This window comes from Malus sylvestris, chromosome 11 (genome assembly GCF_916048215.2).
Source record: "Malus sylvestris chromosome 11, drMalSylv7.2, whole genome shotgun sequence".
Taxonomy (NCBI): domain Eukaryota; kingdom Viridiplantae; phylum Streptophyta; class Magnoliopsida; order Rosales; family Rosaceae; genus Malus; species Malus sylvestris.
In genome coordinates, this window is record NC_062270.1 from 40902242 (window position 1) to 40925876 (window position 23635).

Genomic DNA, 23635 nt, shown 5'->3' on the forward strand with positions numbered 1-23635 from the left:
AACACCTTTGCGCAACGACGCCATCGTCGCACAAAACCTTTCACTCAAAACCTTTCACTTCAGCTTTTTGGGCGCCAAATGAGTACCTTTCCCGGGTTTTTAACCCCTTGAGCGACGAATCGTAGATCGTCGCGCTTTTTTTTTTCGCCATTGGCGACGAAAAAATGTTCGTCGCGTTTTTTTTTTTGGACATTGAGGGACGAAAAAATGTTCATCGTGTTTTTATTTTATTTTATAATATTTACAACATTTTTCCATTCCTTCTTCAAAAAATTTCAACCCACATGCGTATTTAATAAATAATACGATTTGTACCTATTTAATTAATATACATATTTATTAAAATGCATTCATTTCATTCATGCTTAATAAAAACATTAAGTACATATTTAATGTCCTCATTTTTCATACTAAAAAAACTTAAAATTCTTTTCTAATTATTACATAAGCAATAAAATTAAAATAAGAAACCCTATTCTGATCATCCGCAAGTAGTTCTGGTTCTTGCTGTAGTGCTGCAACACGTTCATTATCAAACTAGCATTGTTGAAATTTCGACTTGAACACGTTGTTGATAGCCTTCATCAGATTTGGATCATTTTTGTCAATGTCCCAATTCCACTGTCATGCAAATTAATAAATTAAAATCTCATTATTACAATATATTTAACAAACATAATTATTAATTAAATAATGAAATTAACACATACAGCTAACGCATCAATCATCTGCATCTTCAGCTCCTCAGGGATGGCTCTCCAAGACTCCAATTCTATAGTACATTTGGTACGCACCAATACTCATATGTTTGCCAAGAAGCTGCCACGCTTATCTGACTTCACTACCCCTACTATTTCGTCACCAGTGATTCGGTAACGGCTCCTACCATAAGATTTTCGGACCCGTACCTCAACTCTTTTCTTCTTGTCTGTCAACATAAAATATTTTCATAATACTAAAACCTAAATACAAATTTTATACAAAATGCAAAAATTTGAACGCAAACTTTTTCCAGAACCTTCGCCATCCGTTGTCTTTGATGAACGTGCACCATCATCAACCATCGTACAAACACTTAAAGAAAGAACTGATTATAATCGCTCGAAGTTGATTCAGAGCGTTTCTAAAACGAACTATGAAAAATAAGAAGAGCAGATGTGCATAATTATAGGAGACTTAGGGACTTTGCGCGACGAAGACTTTGTCGCGCTAACCCGACACTAAATACGGCATTTACTTCTCTGATTCAGATGCACCAAATTGTTGACCTATTACTAATCGTCCTTGCGCGACGAAAGGTTTGTCGCGCAAGAGTTTGCACAACGACCCTTTGTTGCGCAAACGTTTTAGCGACAAACTTGAGGTAGTAATTATTTTTGAATACATATTATAACTGAAAATTTGTTGGTAATTATAAAATTTACGTAAATACATATATCTATGTTTACATAAACTTTATAATCACCAATAAATTTTTAGTTATAATATGTATTCTTAAAATAATTACTACCTTATATAAATTGATATTATATTCCGTTCAATTAAGACGTTACATAATTACTACCTTAAATAAATTGATATTGTATTTCATTCACTTAATACACTAAATCATTAATACCTTAAATAAATTAGTATTATATTTCATTCAATTAATACCTTAAATAAATTGATAATATACTCCATTCAATTATTTAAATAACCAAACATGAATTAAAACATAATTAAGTCCAAATACATAATTTATAAAAAGTACCTTAAATTTAAATATTGTCATACAAAACATAAAATTAAAACAACTATTTCGATGATCATCCATTATGCTGGACTTCATAACGCCACCTATTGTAACCTCCCTCCAACGCATCATCCATCAACTTCATCAAATGTTCCTTCGGTTCATCATCAAGAGTATAGTTACACTGTCACACATATATGGAATTAATTAATTATAACATATAACACAAAACTTTACAAATTTCATTATTCATCCATCAATAGTGTCACAGCCCGTCCCGGAAGATTATTCTCGATGACGTGGAATGACGAAATTGCCCTCAGACGTTAAATGATGTGTGTGAGTTATTATTGGGTTAAATTGTTTTAGATTGGTGGCCCAATTAGAATTAAGACTTTTCTTAGTGTTAATTGGTGGCTTTTGGACCACACACACCCATCTTTTCTCTCTCATTCTCGTGCTCTCTCTCTCTCTCGCAAACTCTTTCTCTCTCCCTTCTTCGTACGGACCAACCCAGAAACCCTCTCAAACCTTGTAGATCGAAGGTTTTAAGATCATGATTGTGTTCGTGAGGACCATACGAGTTTAAATGTACCATTTTCAGGTAAGGAAACCCTAAAAAACCCGTGAAAATCCTAGCTCTGATTTGAGGTACTATTCATGTGGACGTAAAATCTTGTGTTTCAGGGAATTTTAAGGACACATGGAGCTTTAAGAGGTCCTCACGAGGCTCGGAGTAGTTCGTTGGAAGAAATTGGACATCGGGATAGCTAGTTTCGAAGTTGGCCGGTTTTCTCGAATTTCTCCGGCAAGAATTCGTGGGTTACAAATCCTAAAACAAGTATAACGTTGTTCTACTCATCTCTAGCTTTACATTGATGCAAATTTCATAGACAATGGTGAAGAAACGAGTGAGAAAATAAGATTTTTTGAAATCCCCAGTTTCCGGTAACGGCGACAGTCGCCGGGGATTTAGGAAGAAGACGATAGAATATTCCGTCAATTCTGACAGAATATTCTGATGCTGTCAGTTAGAGTTAACAGTTACCGTTGGGTTTTAACAGAATATTCCTTGGAATATTCCTAACGGTAGTTAGAGAATCCGTTAGGATTCCCTGTGCTTGGCCGCGCATGTTGCTGTGCACTAGCTGACGTGTGGCAGCCCGTGAGGGGTCAGAAAAATATTCTAAAAATTTGGGGATGATCCTGAGGTTGTGTAGGTCACTGTGGTATATTCAAACACCCCATTTGAGCATTGTATGAGAAGTTATTAGCTAGTTTTGTCTATGTGCTTTAAATAACGTTTTTATAGTTAATTCGCATATATGTGAGACTTATCCCGAGGACGAGAGCATTCAAGGGCGACTCGGAGGCTACGACCCTTCGACATACCAATGAGTGGGCTTTTGGTTTTCAGTATATATTTATATACTTGTTATTTTCCCAGAAAAATAAGTTAAAATGATGTATGCCTTGAATGCCATGCGTATGAATTTATATTTCGTATATGAATTGGTATATGATGCATTATATATAATTGTGGTGCTGTGGACGCTCAGGTAAGCTCAGGTGAGTTATGTTTGGTTATGTGAATTATCGATGACGTGATATGTGATTGAATAACGTTGAGCTTATAAAACTGCACCTAGGATGATTGTGATTTAGTCAGAGATATGGCACAGGTCTGTTTATTATGTCACCTCCCGCACCATATGCTCATATTGGAACCAATTTAGGTGCACAGTCTTGTCGTACAAACCTTTATTATGGTTTTGACTCGTAAGTGACTAGCGATTTATCGCCCAGCTATTATGTGAGGGTAATATTAAGCATGATTATATTACACCCATTATTGTCGTACAGACATTTTCATTTGGTTCTGACTCTTGTGCAGTATATTGCCGTATAGGTCATTGTAGTGACTCCGGCTAAATTGATTTTTAAGCTATGAATTCAGCCGTACAGACTACCACAGGGGTTCCGGCTAGCATGTTATATTTCTATGAAATTATTCTTACCTGAATTGCTTACTCTGTTATATCTTGGCATGGCATACATATGAATATAAGTATGTGAAGTATGATTTGAATTGATATATTTACATATATATTTATGTATATGCTTATATCTTGATTCTGGGAAAAATTATACATGTTTTACAGCGAGGGGTTAGATATGTTGATAAATGAAATGGTTTTGTAAAATATTTGTTTTTGCCCACTCACGTTTTCTGTTTTGTGCCCCTCCATGTTTTAGGTAAGCTTGCTGTCGGTGGCCTTGAGGATTTCGGCAGTTCTGACCTATCAAAATAATTGTAGGACATCTTATGGTACTGTATAATTAGTACTTGTCCTACTGGACTGCACCTGGACTTTCTATGCTCTGATTAGGAGTATTTACTTTTGTATCTTACTCCTAACACTTCTTGTTTAGTAGTGCACTCTAGTAGTTCAGTTTTTAATTATTCATATATTTCTTATCATTATTGCTTCCGCACTGTGCACATGTACGTCACTCTCACGTGGGGGTGTGTTAAATAGTATACGTACTAATAGTTCATCCATCACCGCCTTCTTTGCATTCTCCGGCACATCTTTCCAAGAATGCCACTCAGTAGTAGGACATTTGCTCCCCATGGCTATAGCAATTGCATGCGCGAACTGAAAATGATGCATTACATTATTTGGGTCGGCATCGGTCACATTATCATCCTTTTTTCTATTCTCCATCTCAGCACAAACAAACTTTTGAAGAGTAAAATTTGTGAATTAAAAAAAGAGCAGAAGGGCATATTTATAGCAAAGATATGGCCTTTGCGCGATGAAGGATTTTGTTGCACAAAGGCCTCACTAAATGCTTTCCCATTCTGTTCATTCACATGCGTTGAGTGCTCTGACTGAAAACTGACTACAACTTGCGCAACGAACCCTTTGTCGCGCAATTGTTCCCTAGTCTCCAATGTGTTGAATGATCTGCCCAAGAAAATGAACAGGGTTTGTGCGACAAAGCATTTGTCGCACGTTTGTGTACTCGCCAAAGAAAAAATTTTCGTGACGAATGAGTTTTCTTTCGTCATGCAAAACTGTTTTGCGCGACTAAGTTCTCCGTCGCTCATAATTCACTACTATTGCGCGACGAAGATATCTTTATCGTTGTGCAAGGTACATTGCGCGAGGGAATTTTCTTTGTCGCGCAATCAGTTTTTTGTACTAGTGTAGAGCCAATAAGTATACTTAATAAAAAATCACTAACGAAATCCAAGATTACAAGTTTTTGTTGATCAGTAGCTATGAAGAACTAAAGGGAGTAGTATTCAATCTCTAACGAACCTTGTCCCCACAATCACAATCATAAAACTTAACAACACATAAAACTCCATCATGATATGAAAAATATGTAAATCTGCATGTATTGTAACACATTCATCATGGGGTCCTCTTCATGGCTGCCAACGCAGCCTTTCCTTATGCTTCGAATTGAAGCCCCTCTTGGTTGCTAATTCGTGTTATGCAGTACGCAGAATTGGATGAAGAATTCCGCAATCGAGTTCAAGAAAATACTCGGCGTTATATTGGTGTATTTGCTGATGGCATCGATGAGCTCATGCCGGAGCCCACAGAGGCATTTACAGATGATGATCATGACATACTGATGACCTAGAGGTCTGATGATGGACCAGAGAATATGGATGGTCCTGATCCACATCAGAAGATGCCTCCTGAAATCAAGCGCTACTTGTGAGTTCAACGCAAAATCCTAATTCCTGTTGTGTTTGTTCGAATGAAATTTCGGTCTAAATGTGTGCATTCACTGAATTGTGTGGTCGGTAACGGATCATATGCATTTAAATCTTAGTTTGACTAGTATCTCATGCCAGAAGTTACAGTGCATAATCAGTCATTGGATATGTATGGTAACACTGATACACTTCCTGTTTCGATTTAAACTTTGTGTTTGGTAGCTCGTTATCCATGACTCGATGGTAAATGAATGTCAATTTTCTCAAAGGAATTAGCTAGCTTGATTTATACCGATTGTATAACAAATAGAACAAAGGGGAACCTTATACTTCAACTCAGGGCATCAAAGTTCTTGAAGTTTCAGGAGGTACTTTATACCGATTTAGTCATAATTATTTAATAACGTGAGGACAGCTGTATTATAATATGGTTATGCATTAATTTTTTCAACAGTAGTGTTTATCATCCTTCTGTGATATATTGAGATGTTGTTCAATTTCAGGCAAAGATGCAAGAGTTGGCTGAAGATGTTCCAAAAGGCCATATTCCAAGGACAATGACTGTTCACTTCAGGGGTGAACTCACAAGAAAGGTAGCATGCTTCTATGTTAATTCTCATAGAGCATTTTAAGCGTAAACTTACAGTTTTGAATTAATCCTTTGCAATGGGGTAGGCAGGGGTTTCCATTTCACATGATTGCAGGAAGTGATGACATCCTGCTTCTACTTAACTGATTATTAACTTTTTTCTTTTGAATTTTCATGTGCCTCTTTCGCAACACCATTAGGTAGCTCCGGGTGATGTTGTGAAACTATCTGGGATTTTTCTTCCTATTCCTTACACTGGTTTCAGAGCAATGCGGGCTGGCTTAGTTGCAGATACTTACTTAGAAGCCATGTCCATCACACATACTAAGAAAAAATATGAAGAGTAAGCCATTATTACATTTTCAGTTCAATTTGGTCATCTGTTTATACATTTCTTTTATCAGTTCTCGGTCGACAAAACCATCTATGCTTCTGTATTGGACTAAATTACTTTCATACAAATCTTTAACTATATATTGTTCCCATTTTTCAACTCTTAACATAGACCCTATCTGGTGCTTGTAGTGCAGTTTTTGCTAAACTTATAGTTCTTTTACCTGCTTTGATAAACCGCTTTAATTCTTACATGATAATAGGTGCTGTGTACTAACTTGTGTTATGCCGTAGTTACGAACTTATAGGAGATGAGGAAGAACAGGTTGCACGTTTGGCTGAGGATGGTAACATTTATGAAAAGCTGGCTCGATCTTTGGCACCTGAAATATATGGGCATGAAGATATAAAAAAAGGCGCTGCTTCTGCTCCTAGTGGGTGCTCCCCACAGGAAACTAAAAGATGGAATGAAGGTAAGTTCTCAACGTTACCAGATACCATGTAACTCAATCATACATGTTGTCAAACTGAATTTTGCTTACCATTTTGAGAATTTTGATTCACAAGATTATGGATATCATTTGGAAGCATCCTCTATAGTGAAGTGGAAGATCAGCAGTCCTCTCTTCTTCCTTCTCTCTCTTGACCTTGCTTCCTGATCTGGCTCTTACTCCTCTTGGTCACTGATTAATGGTTATGTAAATTGAGCTTCAGTTTGCAATTTGTCTCCTTCCATTTTAAGATGGGATTTCCAAGCCAAATGTTTTATTTTTAGGAAAATTTTGGAGCTCATATCATGTCTGTGATACTGATACAGTAGACTGGTCATAGCATGTTTTATCATTTGCATGGTAGGACTACAAAAGCTCATAATATATTCTCCTTCAAAATGCAGATTAGAGGAGATTTACATATTTGTCTGATGGGTGATCCTGGAGTTGCAAAGAGCCAGCTTCTCAAACACATAATTAATGTAGCACCAAGGGGAGTTTATACAACTGGCAAAGGAAGCAGTGGTGTTGGTCTAATTGCTGCTGTTCAGAAAGATCCCGTCACAAATGAAATGGTCCTGGAAGGAGGAGCATTGGTGAGACACATATGCTCCATTCAGTTATATATATTATTTTTTTCATCTATGTTTATTTTCACATGTTATACGAGTGGAAGAGCATATAAAATAGTAACTACGTGTCGAATATATGGATAATACTTAAGATTTCTTAATGTTAAACTTTTATTGAATCATACCAAATGTGTGCCCTTGATGCAGAAGTAATAGCTAGAAAGTAAAGTGGGAAGTAGAACCTAGCCAGTTTTCAGGAGTCAATCCATAACAAATTCCATTTAGAATCCCTAATTAAACCAGATCCCCATAGTTCTCTATTAGGCTATCTATCTGATTATTCTTCTAGTGTTTCTGGGTGTTGAACTGTGGAAGTATAACTCATTTCAGGTGCTAGCGAATATGGGAATATGTGCTATTGATGAATTTGATAAGATGGATGAATTAGATCAGCAGACTGTTAGCATTGCTAAGGCTGGGATCACTACGTCTTTGAATGCAAGAACAGCTGTTCTTGCTGCAGCAAATCCAGCATGGTACAAATCTTTCTACTTTTTAATCTGGTTCATTTAGGGCATTACTCTTTGTTGCTACTCTTCTATATTGCTCTAATTATGTGGTACTTTTTCTACTGCTGGCGGCTAACCTTCTTTGTGAAAAATCTACTCTTACTGTGGTTGTTTTATATATATTCTTGAAGGGGGAGATACGACCTACGTAGAACTCCTGCTGAAAACATTAATCTTCCACCAGCCCTTTTGTCAAGATTTGATCTTTTATGGTTAATCCTGGATCGAGCAGATATAGATAGTGATCTTGAGATGGCTAGGCATGTTGTCTATGTTCACCAGAATAAAGAATCTCCGGCTCTTGGCTTCACTCCACTTGAGCCATCTGTTATTCGGTAAATTTCACATCTTTTACCATGGAAAGCTCAGCAGTACTGATTTCAGGATATTCTCTTTTGTTTTAGTCTTTCTATTGATCACTTCTACATACGAACAAATATAAGTCTGTATAGAACTTGTAATTTGTAAAACTACCTAAATCTTTATTTTCAAGTCTGCTGATTGTGGGACTTTCAGATAAGATTCTTTTATTAATTTTTTTCAGGGCGTATATTTCTGCGGTGAGAAGATTGTCTCCTTCAGTCCCGCAGGAACTTGAGGAGTATATTGCTAGTGCCTACTCAAGCATTCGGCAAGAAGAAGCTAAATCGAATGCACCCCACTCCTATACAACTGTGAGAACTCTGGCTCAGCATTCTTCGAATATCGGCTGTAAGTCCTGCTTTTCATATTTTCGTTTATATAAATGCGGTTCCGTAAATATACGCTGTGCATCACAAAAAAATAAGATGGCAAGAAATGACACAGCAATATATGCTGTCCATAAAACATTACAGAGGTGGAGAAATGGAATGGTTTCTAGCCATCTACATTGTCATAGGGTTTGGGGTGCAAGAATGATGTTCTGCCGTCTGCATGTAGCAGAGGGCAAGCCACCCAGTTTAAGAGTGTTTGGACCTAAATGTTGCATATTAACCTGAATCTGGGTAATATCATTAATATGTACGTGTATGTTGTTTGTGCCACCTTTTACCCTTTTGATGGTCTGCCCCAGAAATGCCATCCATAATTAGAGGAAGAAATATGTTGCATGGAAATCTAGTTTTAACAAATGCCATTTACTTTTTTGGGTATTATTGGATGGGTCGCTCAATGGACAAACTGACTTCTTTTGCTTACAGGCAGTAGCAAGACTCTGACATTCTGAAACAGTGGCTCAATCTGATGTGGATGAGGCATTAAGGCTGAAGCATATGTCGAAGTTCTCTTTGTACTCAGATGATCGCCAGAAATCTGGTCTGGATCCTATCGGTGATATCTATTCAATTTTGCGAGATGAGTCTGAGACGACTGGCAAGCTAGGAAGGTTAGTTTTTGCAAAGCATCTTGTGATCGATGTTCAGAGGAATGACTGAATGCCATCTGATGCCAAAATAACTGCACTGCTTATCATGTCAAACAACTAGTACAAAACTTGGAAGTGATAAGAACATAACTATATAAATCAGAGTAGTAGAAATTCAAAATATATCTCTCAAAAAATGAAAATTCTTGGTATTCCTGTCGGAAATTCTATCTATTTCGTCTCAAGCCATGTGGAATGTTTGCTTTGGAACAGGGATACAGTGAAGCCCAACTGAAACAATGTTTGGAGGAATACGCATACATAAATGTGTGGCAGATTAATCCCCTTTCTTTTGACATCCGATTTATTGATGCCATTTGCAAGATGAGCGCGTGAGAAGCCACTCAACTCGGCTTCTGTTAAAGGTAGTTGGAGCTTTTCTTAGGAGTGTGGCATGGGTTACTTCATCAACCGTAGCAGCAGCGCCATCTGCTAAGATTTGTCCCTTTTTCTGTTACATTTACCGCTCGAACCAAAGATTTATTTAATCTTTTATTCCACTTCGGACTGTTTAGAGCTTAGCTTGAGTAGATTATTCGACATGGCATGCGCCATAGTTGCAGAATTGTATTGGGAGTATGATTAGATCAGTTAGCACTACTGACTACCTGAAATGGATGGAGCTGAATTTGTGCTGCTCGTTTGTATTTTGGTATGGATACTTTATATTGACTCATTGGGTATTGCTAGGGACTCTCAAAAGTGAAGCTCTCAATGTACTCTTCGTCACATCATGTTTTTTTTGTACAATTTCTATGCCAACATTATAAAATAGTGTGCAATAAAAAAGAAGTGGCGGAAAGTCATGTTTTGCCGTTCACGTGCCCATTGATTAATCGTAATGGTTATTAAGTAGGATTACTATTCTCTTGAAGGATTGGGCAACTTTGAAACCATACCAAAGGTGACTGAAATATATAGTTAGAAATTGTTCCAAGTTTTCGATTACAAAATATTGCAAGTTCAAATTCCGATATCGGACTAGGTTTCAAGTTTGAATTTTTGATTATGTCCTCTAGTTGATGAAAAAAAATTCACTTTAATTGAATATTTTTTTTGACAAGCTTCAATTGAATTTAACCCGAATGTTGTCGGTGTATTTCTTCTTTTGATATGGAAAATGCTAACAATCTTTTCACTTATCTTATCATTTTCAACTTTCTCACTTTTATTCATGCAGTTATAACTAATTAAATATTAGCAAAACACACGTGACATAAAGAAAAAATCGGAAGAATAAAATGAGAAGATGAGTGGAAAATTGGAAATGATGGAAGCGTTTACTCTGTTGGTTTTGAAATTTCAATTTGCCTTTGGAAAGGAGAAAAGGAGGAAAAAATAACGGGAATGTAAAAGGAAAAAGGTAAAAACCATAATGATGGTATACGTGGCACTTCCATATAAGGCGCTCCACTTACTAAATTTGAACGCGCGCACACCGAATCGCTTTTAAGTATTTGCCCTTACGCAGAAAAATAAAAAAATAAAAACAAAAACAAAAACGGAAATTAAATTACCCATTTAATTGATTTAATTAAATAAGCTAGATTTCTCAGAATTAATAGGATTCGTCCTCCATGAAATGGCAGAGCAGAGCATCCCTGAATCCTCTGAGATGTTCACTGAAATCCAAACATCCTACAAATTCGACAAAACCCCCCACGAACAAGATTTAGAATCCTAATTTTAAAATCGGAAGCCGGTTGGTCGGACAATTGGACTTGGGACAGGAAGCTCTTCTCCTACCTCGGAAAAACCTAAAACCCAAGTTTCAGGTTTTTCCTGTGTCTGCAAGTCAGCAACTGCAATTTCTGATTCCCTTTAAGGTAATTAAGCTCTTCCTCGGATGTAATTAAGGTAACTGTGATTAAGCTCTAATGATTTTATTAGATAATCCTAGACACATGATTTTCAGGCGCTTATTGCTCCAAACCAAAATGTTGCGAGATTGATGCACATGTGAGACAAGTTTTGAAATTTTTCCTGTTTGTGTCTCAGGTTTCCGGAAAATGCGTTGGGCAGCCTCTTCAGTTGCAGTCAACTCCTCTGCCTCTCTTCTACTTTGTTGAAGCAAATCCAGAGGTTTCTAATTCAATGCACACGTTTATTTATATGTTTTTCTGTTTATCCGGTTCAAACTTGATGCCTAACGATCAATACAATGAATGATATATACGCATTTGAACTCTTGAACACAAAATCTTGATGCAATATGCATTTCTCAATTTGTATCGTTGGTTTCCATTTACGTACTGTCTCGTCTAGTCCTTTTGAATTGCGTATTTAAATGAACGATTCACATTTACCACTTGAAGATCGGAGAGCATGGGAATTGAATAGAGCACGATCTCCTGTTATGGAAGATAATGAAGTCATCCGTTATATGTTTGTTTGTTCGTATAATTGGAACAGTTATAATGAAGCACCCACCTTTAGCTGTTTTTACAGAATTAATTTCACAAAAAGTTAAAAAAGAAAGAGAAAGGAAGCTCTTGAAGTTAGAACTTCTTAGAATTGGAAGAGTTATAGCGGAGCATCCATCGTTAGTTAGTTAGTAGAGAACTGTATAATTCAGATAAAGTTGTACGGAAACAGCTAATGGGTTGTTGAATGCATTATTATATCTTAACAATTTGGTTTGGCAGTTCAAGCCTTTTCTTTTCTTGCACCTTTTGTCTCTATCCAGGTCTAAACGAAACTTTACAACAAAGAACACAGAAAATATTTGTGATTAACTTGTTTGAGCTCAACCAAGTTAAAGCAGCAGTCTGGCTTGAACACAGTTGGGTTTGAGTCGTTTGACTCAATAGCCTTTTTACCAATTCAGGCTTAGATTGTGCAGTCATGTCATGGTATCTAACTCATCTAAAATGTTGCTTGAACTTTTAGAAAAGTAATGCCTCATATTCATAGCTGCTTAGCAGTCAAATGAATAAAGGGCAAAAAATGCATGAGACTCCTCTCATTCCGGGGCCTGGGAGGGTTATGTCTAGCATATACGTAGCCTTACCCCTTTTTGTAGAGAGGTTATTTCCGTTTCGAACCCTAGCTTTGGTTCATAATAGAGCAACCATATCATTTATGCCAAACTTTTCTGTCTTGCTTTGCTATAGGAAGAATAAAAGGGTTTCCGCATCCCCATTAAGTGTTAGCTTGGTTTGCAATAAGTTGAGTGAAAGGGACAAATATTGCACTCCACGCTTGCATTTCCTTTTTCAGGATTTCTTAGACTACGGGAGTAAATAACAATATTAAAGTTTCTCTAGTTTCCAACAGCGTTTGGGCCTAGTGGCACATCCTCCCCTTGGGAACAACGGTGAAGGTCAGTTCATTAGCTGGTGGTCTACTTAGTCTAAGAAAACAAAAAGAAATTTCTCTAGGTGTTATATGGCTTTTGTAGGCAAGTATATATCATTCACCACTCATGAGGTTTTGTATAGTACAAAATGTACAACTTTGGAAACATGGAAATATTATGGAGTAAATTTGTAGCATTTATTCGTAATAACTACCTTCTTTAAAAAAAAAAAAAGAAAAAAAAAAAGCTACCTATGTTCAGATCTGGGTAATTGCTCTGTCTGGCACTCTATTTTCATACCCCTGGTAATAAATCTGTTCGCAAGAGTGTATTTCAATATTCAGTCACATTGATCAGTGGTGTTAATTGATTTTATGGATATGTAGTGCTTCATTTCGTTCTATACTGACTGGGTTCTATGCTTTCACCGTTCAAGAATTTTGCTGATATTTTAGGCAGATATCATTTTATTATATACCTAGGTTGGGAAAGTTTTTCTGGGTTGCTAGCCTTCTGTTCGTTTTTGTGGAATATATTTAGAATCTTTCAGATAGTCCGCAGTTGCGTTCATCTTCATCAACTTTGTTTAATGGTTCTTTTTTAATGTTTCAGGTTGTACTCAAATAATGGATCCTCGGAAGTGTACTTTGTCTGGTGGTGTAACTTCTCTTGCCATGGCACCTTCAAGCATTTTAAATAAGTTGAATGAGAAGGCTCAGTTTGAAAAAGAAGAGAGGGATACAGGTCATGCTATCGAGGCTGGAGTCGATATAGACATTAGAGAGGTTTATTTTTTGATTATGCACTTTCTGTCACTTGGGCCATGTCAGAGGACTTTCGAACAGTTTGGGAATGATCTTCTGGAACATCAGCTTCTACCTAGAAGGTATCATGCTTGGTTTTCAAGGAGCGGAATAGGAAGTGACAATAGTAATGAGGATGCTACCTCTTTCCCATTGAGTTACAGCAACTTGGTTGAAAGGTACATAATTTCCTTAATTTGTCTAATACTCGTAGGAAGAGCTCAATGCCAAGCATAGATTTTGTTCTTGTTAGAATTGGTGTTCATGTTATGCAACCAGTGTCCTCTTATTACAGCAGTCAATGTTTGTGTCACACACGTATCAAAACGCACACCTAAGCCTCAAACACGTTCAAAGCAGAACATGACATGCCGACATCCCTTGTTTGGTATTGGTACCCTAACCTTAAAATTTGGCCTTTAATCCATGTCCAGTCGAACAGACAATTGGCATACTGATACGTAAAAGAGGAAATGTATTGGGGCGTGATAGAATATGAAATAGTTGCTCAAACTTTTGACAATAGTGGTAAACACTATGGTAACTGAGCAGAAGAACTGAGCATTAACCTGAATTCTACATGTTGGAAAGAATTTATCCGGGTGCACGGGTTTTCTTATTGCATTCCTTTGATTTCTTTCTATACTTTATAGGTTGGCCTAGTCATTTTATTTCCCATGCTGGGGTTTTAATGATTAGCTTTTGCATGATGTATAGGTATCCTCATATAGAGAGAGATCACTTGGTAAAGCTTCTAAAGAAACTGCTACTGAGTATAGCCACTCCATTGCATGGCAAGGTTGGAAGAAGTGCTCTGAATGCAGCTGATGTCCCTACATTACTGGGAACTGGTTCCTTCTCGCTTCTGGATGGTATGTGATATTTTATGTTTCATATTTTAATATTATATATATCTCTGATTCTCAATTGGTGTTTTTTCTGCATGTGTGTGGATATGTTGGAATATAAAACCATTTCTTTATTGAAATCTTCCGTATTACTAATAAATTACTTGAAAAGTGAGTAATGCATAATTATGACAGTATGATTGTTTAGAGGATGAAATCTCTGTTATAGAAATCTTTGGGCATTTGGAAATTGTCTTTATTTACAGTGGTATATATCCTTCCTCACGATATGTCCTTTTAAGGCTCCTCTTAACCTACTGCATCTTTGAAAGTTCTGTCTTTCCTGCTCAAAGGAATGTATGTCATACCTAATAATATGCTGCTTGGTTATCCTACGCATGTAACTGGGTAGGTTTGGCTGAAACACTTTTTTGGGTCTTTTTGTCACTTACGTAGATAAATTGTAGGCTGCTTCGTGACTTTTTCTTTTTAGCTACCACGTATCTTTTCAGGTTCCAGACATGATAGGTTTCTTCAAATGTTACTTATTTCTTCAATTTTCATTTCCTGTTTTTGCAGGTGATAGGAATAAGGAAAATAAGAGAGTTAAGCCCCTGCCAGCTCACCTGCGTTGGCCTTACATGCAGGCTGATCAAGTTCATGGGCTTAATTTAAGGGAAATTGGAGGAGGTTTCACAAAGCATCATCGAGCTCCATCCATTCGCTCTGCGTGTTATGCGATTGCTAAACCATCAACTATGGTGCAGAAGATGAACAACAAAAAGAAGCTACGGGGGCACCGTAATGCTGTTTACTGTGGTATGGCTCACTTCTTAACTAGAATTGAATTAAACAATCTATTTTCTGGGAGTTTGATTTCTAAAGGGCATGCTAAGTTATTAATGTTTGTTTCCATGGAAGTCACAATTGTACGGGATAAGGATACATAATAATAAACACAGATTTTTTTAGACACTATACAAGCATTCTCCTTTTTGTACACAGTGTTAATGTTCACGAGTATTTATAAGGAGTTTTAAGTCAAAGGAATGAAAAGTCAACACTGATATACTTGTAGTTCTAAATTGTTCTCATTTTTGTCTAAAAAAATTAAAATATACATTTTCTGGTTCCATCTACTGATATTAATCTCCAGGTGTTCCATAATACATAATTACATATACATGTTGCACTTTGTATAATGAATTTAGGAATTTGTTTTACTTGAACTTTTTCCGGAAAATATGACCGACTCTTTTATCATGTAGCCATTTTCGATCGGTCTGGGAGATATGTTATCACGGGTGCAGATGATCGGCTTGTGAAGATTTGGTCAATGGAAACTGCACTTTGCTTGGCTAGCTGTCGTGGACATGAAGTGAGTTAAGATTTTTGACTTAATAATTGTGATTTACAAACTCTTTCTTTCTCTCACCCTTTATCCTTCTACTTTTCTTGTTCTATGAATCAAAGGGAGACATTACTGACTTGGCTGTAAGTTCGAACAATGCTTTGGTGGCATCTGCTTCAAATGACTTTTCCATTCGAGTTGTATGTATACCCTACCATTTAACTCAGTTTGGCTTCATTTCCTATGTATCAGCCAGTGAATAGTTATTTTACCTGCAGTGGCGTTTGCCAGATGGATTTCCAATTTCAGTTCTTCAGGGGCATACTGGAGCTGTGACTGCTATTGCATTTAGTCCCAGGCTTAGTGCTGTTTACCAGCTTTTATCGTAAGTCCAATTCTTAGAGTTATTGCTTTCTGATTCTTTCCCCTTTCCTTGGTTTTATCCTGAATCAATAACATTTGTAGGTCATCAGATGATGGGACTTGTCGAATATGGGATGCTAGGTCCTCCCCGTGCCCACTGCGAGTATACATGCCAAAACCTCCAGAGACTTCAACTGGTTAGATAATGTTTCTGACACTGTTGTTATTTGGTTGATCAGACTTATATCAAGCAATGTTTACTTGCAGGGAAGAGCAATGCTTTTGCAATCACTGGATCCTCCTCGAGCAATGGTCCACAGAGCCATCAAATACTTTGTTGTGCTTACAACGCCAATGGAACTGTTTTTGTCACGGGTAGCTCTGACACTTTTGCAAGGGTGTGTTTAACTATTAAACTTTTACATTTGTTCATGTGATTAGTCCACAGCTGCCTTTTGATTTACTTGCATCAGTTGACGTTGCCACATGTGAAGTTGGATATTTTACCAAAGCCAAACTACTTGCAGGTCTGGAATGCTTTAAAATCTAATACTGATAACTCAGAACAACCAATACATGAGATGGATGTACTGGCTGGCCATGAGAATGACGTAAATTATGTTCAGTTCAGGTATGTTTGTCTCAATGTCTTAAAAGTAACTATAGGTCACATTTTTCTGATATTTCTATTTTGCAGGAGAGAAATGAAATTATGCCATTTTGCCAACATTTTGGTTTAATTTTTTATAAAATATTTCCTGTGTTGTTTCTCTGAAAGTGTTGAAATTTCCAGAAATTGGCTGAAATTTGGTTAATTTTAAAATCAGTTTTCTCAGTTTTTCTAATGTCCAGTGTATTACAAATCCAAAGCTCACCACATGTGGAACTAGAACACATAAAAAGGGCACCAAACTTTACCAAATTGGTAATTTTAAGGAGAATAGTAAGCTTGGCTGAATAAGCTCACAGCTATACGTGAGAGGTTTTGATAGATGAAACGGAGGTTCCTAATAGAGGCACTGTGACCTATGAGCTGTCACTGGATTCTGTGGCAATGTGGCAATATTTGCTCACAGCCACTGGCTTTGGGTGGCAGTGTCTGACAGTGCATGCTATATTTGCTTAAACCACATAGACCTACATTGCTCCTTAACTTCCACATAAATAATTGAATAAATAAATGTCATACGAAGGTTGATTTGAAATTTCTTGTTTTCTTTTGTACCATCATTTCCTTTGTTTCTCTCAGATTCTTTCTGACAACAGATTTTAATGCTTTGGTGTTGATTGTTGTTATTAGAAATTTTCTTTTCATTTGACATATAATCTTTTCTGCTTTCCTATGCAGTGGTTGTGTCATTCCTTCAAAGTCTTCATTTTCTGACTCTGTCAAGGAGGAGACTAATGGGAAGTTCAAAAATTCCTGGTATGTATCTGAAATGATTTTTCATTGATATTTTCTGCAGTGTGCTTATGCTCTGTCTTGTGTAGTATCTGCACGACAGTTCCTTTTTCTGTTGAATGTGCTAAGACAGTCTTTGAATTCTCAGGTTTTGTCACAACAACATAGTTACCTGCTCTCGTGATGGCAGTGCCATTATATGGGTTCCAAGATCACACAAAATCCATGTGAGCTGCTTTGGATGAGTATTTTTATTTACATTTTTGTGGAGTCTACTTTGATGTAAATGAGTACAATATAACTGATTTCTAGCTCTTTTTTTTTTTTTTTTTTTTTTAAATAATTCTCTCTTCACTTTAGGGGAAAGTTGGACGTTGGACACGTGCATATCATCTAAAAGTTCCACCTCCCCCACTTCCTCCTCAGCCTCCTCGAGGAGGTCCACGTCAGAGATTTCTTCCCACCCCTCGTGGTGTTAACATGATTGTGTGGAGCCTGGATAACCGCTTTGTGCTTGCAGCTATCATGGGTACTTACCATGATTTATACATATATAACACTATTTTTATGGAAATAAAATTTTTCTTGGCATACCTTTACTATATATTTTTTTTAGAAAGCACCTAATTCCAACTACTGTGTGCTCTGGCTTGGGCTACCACATCCATCAAGTTACATGCCGTTATGTCTTTTTTTATTTGTTTAATACTCATTATATTTTATTTAATCCCCATTCAAGTACTTGGGTGTACAGACTTCGGTTTTGCTCTTTAATAAGTGTAATGATTATGCAGATTGCAGAATTTGTGTTTGGAATGCTGTTGATGGTAGCTTAGTACATTCTTTAACCGGTCACACTGCATCGGTAAGTAGGGTCTGATATCATAACAAATAGAGATGTTGATGAACGTAATGCTTATAATCTCTTGATTCAGATACACCATCTAGGTTTTTTCTTAATCCAATTCTTCATCTGTACTGTACCAAGAAATAGTTTTTCAAATGGATTTGATTTTTTCAATCTATTGATCTGGTGGCACTTTTCTGTTAAATTCTTGGCAGTCTTATGTTTTGGATGTGCATCCCTTCAATCCTCGAATTGCTATGAGTGCTGGGTATGATGGGCAAACAATAGTTTGGGATGTGAGTTTCGGTTTAATCCCCTAACTTTTTCAAGTTCTCTTTTCTGTTTCATTGTTCTCCTAATGCTCGTTGTTTCATAAGTTGTTTCTTTTTGTGTTTCTAGATATGGGAGGGCGTGCCTATTAAGATATACGAACTTGGACATATAAAATTGGTTGATGGGAAGTTTTCGGCGTAAGTGAGCTGTACAATAGCTAATTATGTTTAATTTTTTTTTTCATTTTATAGTTAAACTGAAAATTTCAACCTTAATACTCTTTGCGGAGGTTTACATATGTAAGGAGAGACATAAGCTAGTTGCCTTGATACTACCTCATAGCTGTTCAATATCTCACCCCTCTCTTCTTCCCATTTACAGCAAGATGGATTTATGTTTACTACCATCATTTTTGTTTCATGTATATTGATTTAATTAATCACTAAAATGCTTGACCTTTTTCTGCTAATATTTGAGACATTTTCTCTTTGTTACATAGGGATGGTACATCAATAGTACTTTCAGATGACGTTGGCCAAGTATATTTAATAAATACAGGAGAAGGCGAGTCTCAAAAAGATGCTGAATATGATCAGGTATTGTAAGAATTTCTTTTGTAGGTTTGTCCTTTCCCCTATTTGATTCCAATTTGAAGTTATGAAACTCCTCGATGATGACTGTTTGTATGATTCTTCTACAGTTCTTCCTTGGGGATTATCGCCCCCTTGCACGGGATGAGTTTGGATACCTGATTGATCAGGTTAAATATTCTCACTACCCGCTTGTCACTACTAAGTTGTTCTGTAGCGAATTTTATTCCATGTCTGCAGTTCAACTTGCACGTTAAGAAATTGAATCGATATCATATAACTTTTAATTGTGGAACATATTATCCATGTTGCAGGAGACACAACTTTCCACTTACCGAAGGAATCTTCAAGATCCTCTATGTGATTCAAGTATGTTTCTGGCTCCTACTGGATGGGATTCTTAATTTATTATTAGTATTCACAATATTTTCTCATAATCATACATTGATTGGAAACAATAGGTATGATACCATACCCAGAACCTTATCAGAGTACATACCAGCAACGACGACTTGGTGCTCTGGGCATGGAATGGCGTCCATCATCCATGAAATTTTCTGTTGGTGTGGACATCAATACTGGCCAGGATTATATGATGCCTCCTTTGCCAGATCTGGAAAGAATGATTGAACCACTACCAGATTTTATTGATGCCATGTTGTGGGAACCAGAAAATGAGGTTGTGAGTGAAGATACTGATTCGGAGTATAATGTTACTGATGAAAATTCCAGTGAAGGGGAGAAAGGAAATATTAGCACCAGTTCTTCTAGTGATCCAGACTGCAGCGAAGAAGACGGTGAAGCTGGATGCAGTCATAAGGACAGCCTTCGTCGATCAAGGAGAAAAAGACCAAAGGTAAAAATTATCTCCTTGTCTATAGATTAGATTCTGTACTACTATTTGTTTCTGTTCGACCTCCTTTGACTGAATTATAATGAAATTTAGGTTGAGTCTTTCGAGAGGCATGTCAAGAAAAGGAGAGTGGGTGAGCATGATCGCGTTATATCTGGGATTAACAGAACTAAAATAAAAAAAGGTGGCCGGAAAGTTTCGAAGTTGAAGTCTTCTAAAGCAAAGACATTGAGACCCCAGCGAGTGGCAGCACGCAATGCTCGAACTGTGTTTTCTCAGAACCCTGGGACATCCACAGAAGGAGAAGCAGATGACTGGGAAGATGATTCATCAAATAGTGAGTCACTTCAGCAAGAATTCCACACTCAAAGCAGTGATGTGGATTTCCAGATAATGCAACGAAAACATACTAAAGAAGAACCATCTCTACATGAGTTTGGCAATATATCCCAGCCTCTTGTAGTTTCTTCGTCTCAGTCAAACGTCAGAAGGATGCCGAAATTGGTTTTTAAGATTAAGAAGCAAGAGGCTCCAGAGGATGTAAAACTCAAAGACAACAATCAGGCTGATTTTGTGTCCCCATCTTCTAGATGTCAAGATGCCACTCCAGATAACCAGATTATTAACAGCCCTGTGGATCCAGATTCCTCTTCGGCCAATTTGGTTGACCTGAACTTTTCAAGAAATCTCTTAGACAACGATTTGACAGATACTGGGAAAACTGAAAAGAATGGGAATTCTTTGGAAGCATCCGCAAGTTACCAGGATAGCAGAGTCAGATTGGGCGAGGTCAAGGTGCGCACACCAAAGCATAAAAGATCAGTAGACCCCATACCAATCGATGTAGCCACTGGGTCGCTTGCTAATTTTAATGCACATATAGAAGAGATGAATAATGTCCATCGGTATGTTAATCCTGAGAGTGATTGTGAACAGTTTTGTAATCATTCAAAAAAGGGAAAAGAAAATTATGGAGTTGTCTTGCCTTGCAGGGTTGAGGAACGTACTGGAACACGTGCATTTGAGGATCTGGATGGTCTCAGAAGTAGAGAGCTTTCTCATACCGACGAGGCCCTTGTATCTTCATCATTTGATTCCTCAGCTTTGGGCGAGCACAAACAAAAAGGAATTGAGGGCTCTCTGGAGATACAGGAGCTTGGTAGAAGAAAGCACTCTGGTGAATCAAGGAATAATGCTTCTCTTAAATTTCCCGCAGAAAACTTAACAAGTTCTAGAGATTTAATCCCCGACGATTCTTCGAGCATGGATCCAAATTCAGATTTGGGGGTACTGAAAGTGGGTGAAGGTGCTGGCAGATCAACTTCTTTGAAGTTTGTTTGCAAGCACAGGATTAATTCAGAAGGTTCTGGTGGTAAGGTGGAAGAATATGCAACAAATATCAACGACCATCATGATTCAGGAATGGATCTCCCTGCAGCTGCAACCAATGCAATACGTGGAACAAGAACCTTAAAGATCAAAGAAACTTCATGGAAGGTGGACTCTATGAGCCATAGCCCTAAGTTGAGGTGGGGCCATCAAACAGTGGGGACATCAGAAGATGCAGAAGACTCCTCTGCCAAATTGTGCAAGGAGATTCATCAAAGACCAAGGTCTACGAGAGGTCGTCAGGGGGGTTCATGTACTGATTATGGCCAAAGTTCCTCAACCCGAAGCATGTTAGTTAACCCTGCTGGCAAGTTACCATGGCTGATGTTGTCGAAACATGAGGATGGTTACCGTTACATTCCTCAGCTCGGTGATGAAGTTGTATACCTGAGACAGGTAATTTCTTATATCTTTGATTCATGGTTTCTGGTCCTTTGGTTCTGATTTATGCTTTAGAATTTACTGTTAGATAATTAATATATGGGCTTGTGATTATTAGGGCCATCAAGAGTATCTAAAACTAGTCAATAATTCAGAAGAGGGTCCTTGGGAATCAATTAAGGAAAACATCAAAGTTGCGGAGGTTTGCAAGGTTGAAAGCCTCGAATATGCTTCGCTGCCTGGTTCTGGGGAGAGTTGCTGTAAAATCAAACTTAAATTTGTAGACCCTTCTTCTGCTATCTTTGGAAAAGCGTTGAAGTTGACTTTGCCTGAAATTGATTTTAATGATTTCATTGTTGAGAAAACGTGGTATGATGCTTCTATTAGAAGAAACTGGACCACTAGGGAGGAATGCGCGGTTTGGTGGAGGGATTCAATTTCAGATGGAGGTGGGACTTGGTGGGTAGGTCAAATTATTCGTTGTCAGCCCAAGTCACATGAGTTTCCCGACAGCCCTTGGTTAAGATATGAGGTTCGGTACGAGAATGATGATGAAACCCATTTGCATTGTCCTTGGGAATTGCGAGAACCGTCCATAGTAGATGATCCATCCTCATGCGAACAGCCCCATATTGATTCTGAAAGCAAAGAGAAGCTGCTGCGTAATTTTTATAAATTACAACAGAAGGTTTGTGCAAATATTTTAGTATACCTGTCTTGTTATTTTGTGGGAATTGGAATTTAAAGCTCCAATTATCATTAAGAAAGACGTAAGCATTCTGAAACTGTTTTCTTCATCAAGGATATTAATTAATTATGCCGTGTATGATGCAGGACTTCCAAACAATCCAACAATTGAATCAAGCTGTTCAGAAGGCGGATTTCTGCAACAGGTAACAAATACTATTATCTGGTTTAACCATATTCCTGTGCGAGACCATTTATAGGAACTTTCCTATCCATTTGAGTTCTGATAAGCTTCCTCGAAAGTAGAAAGAATGCGTGGAAAGTCGCAACATAGTTACCTGCTTGTCATCGATCTTGGCAAAAACTAAGATTTTGAGAAAATAACGATGTCTTTTGTTTGTAAATATTTTGCAGCTTTCCAGTGCAATTGTACCCTGAACTAATCCAGTCGAGGTTAGAGAACGACTATTATAGAAGCTTGGAAGCTGTGAAGCATGATATAACGGTTATGCTGACAAATGCCCAGTATTACTTCAAGAGAAATGAATTGCAAGCGCGGATTAGGCACATCTCAAAGAGGTTTAAGAAGAAACTGTCAAAGTTGTAGAGGTTTTGAGTAAAAGAAGATATAACCGTCTTCCTTACTCCCGTATACAGCTCTCTCTTTTCAATTTTGTATTTTCCGGCCTTAGCCCCGGTTGTTTCATTTTTTGGTAAGGCAGTCCTTCCAAAGGGGGAGTGAAAACCACAGGCCAAAGGAGATAATTTGCTGTATAGACTCCTTCAAGATCACAAGGATGTTTGTCTCATGTGGGGAAGATAAGCATGTCAGTTGTTTGGCAAAAGAAAGAATTTTACTATTACAACTTAGAACCACAGAAGAAAAAATAGGAGAATTTTGCTATATTCTTCTCTCAAACAATCCCCCATTTTATATAATTTTTTCTTTGCAATTTATAAATCTAAATTCTTAGTATTTTCTATAGTATTTCAGTGCATCAAATACTCTCACTAGACTTTTCGTCATCTCATGTTTTTAGCATAATATTTTATAATGTTGCACGAAAATTGTGCAAAAAACATGAGATAGCAGAGAATTCACAAAGAATCTTATTTT

The 23635-nt window shown here is 37.3% G+C and overlaps 2 protein-coding genes and 1 pseudogene across 3 annotated transcripts; 2 read left to right on the forward strand and 1 right to left on the reverse strand.

The window, feature by feature from the left end:
• Nucleotides 1-1808: 1808 nt before the first annotated feature.
• Nucleotides 1809-4464, reverse strand: LOC126590687 (uncharacterized). The gene is made up of 2 exons (XM_050256178.1): nt 4285-4464; nt 1809-1919 (listed from the first exon to the last, which is right to left on the reverse strand). Exons 1-2 carry the CDS (start codon nt 4462-4464, stop codon nt 1809-1811), a joined length of 291 nt encoding a protein of 96 aa, XP_050112135.1.
• A 714-nt stretch (nt 4465-5178) lies between these two features.
• LOC126590507 (DNA replication licensing factor MCM7-like) lies at nt 5179-13358 on the forward strand (annotated as a pseudogene).
• LOC126589783 (uncharacterized) lies at nt 10981-23479 on the forward strand. 2 transcript variants are annotated; one of them, XM_050255180.1, is made up of 26 exons: nt 10982-11259; nt 11432-11515; nt 13344-13713; nt 14252-14406; nt 14962-15201; nt 15651-15760; nt 15856-15933; nt 16012-16118; nt 16199-16293; nt 16364-16494; nt 16624-16727; nt 17445-17522; nt 17647-17725; nt 17859-18027; nt 18293-18363; nt 18561-18641; nt 18745-18815; nt 19118-19214; nt 19319-19378; nt 19523-19577; nt 19670-20064; nt 20155-20966; nt 21054-21846; nt 21950-22519; nt 22666-22724; nt 22933-23479. In XM_050255180.1, the coding sequence occupies exons 3-26, from the start codon at nt 13358-13360 to the stop codon at nt 23123-23125; spliced, it is 4959 nt and encodes a 1652-aa protein (XP_050111137.1). In that variant the 5' UTR covers nt 10982-11259; nt 11432-11515; nt 13344-13357; the 3' UTR covers nt 23126-23479. The 2 variants fall into 2 exon arrangements, with proteins under 2 accessions (XP_050111136.1, XP_050111137.1); XM_050255179.1 differs by having other exon boundaries at nt 10981-11259; nt 20155-21846.
• The last annotated feature ends 156 nt before the right edge of the window (nt 23480-23635 follow it).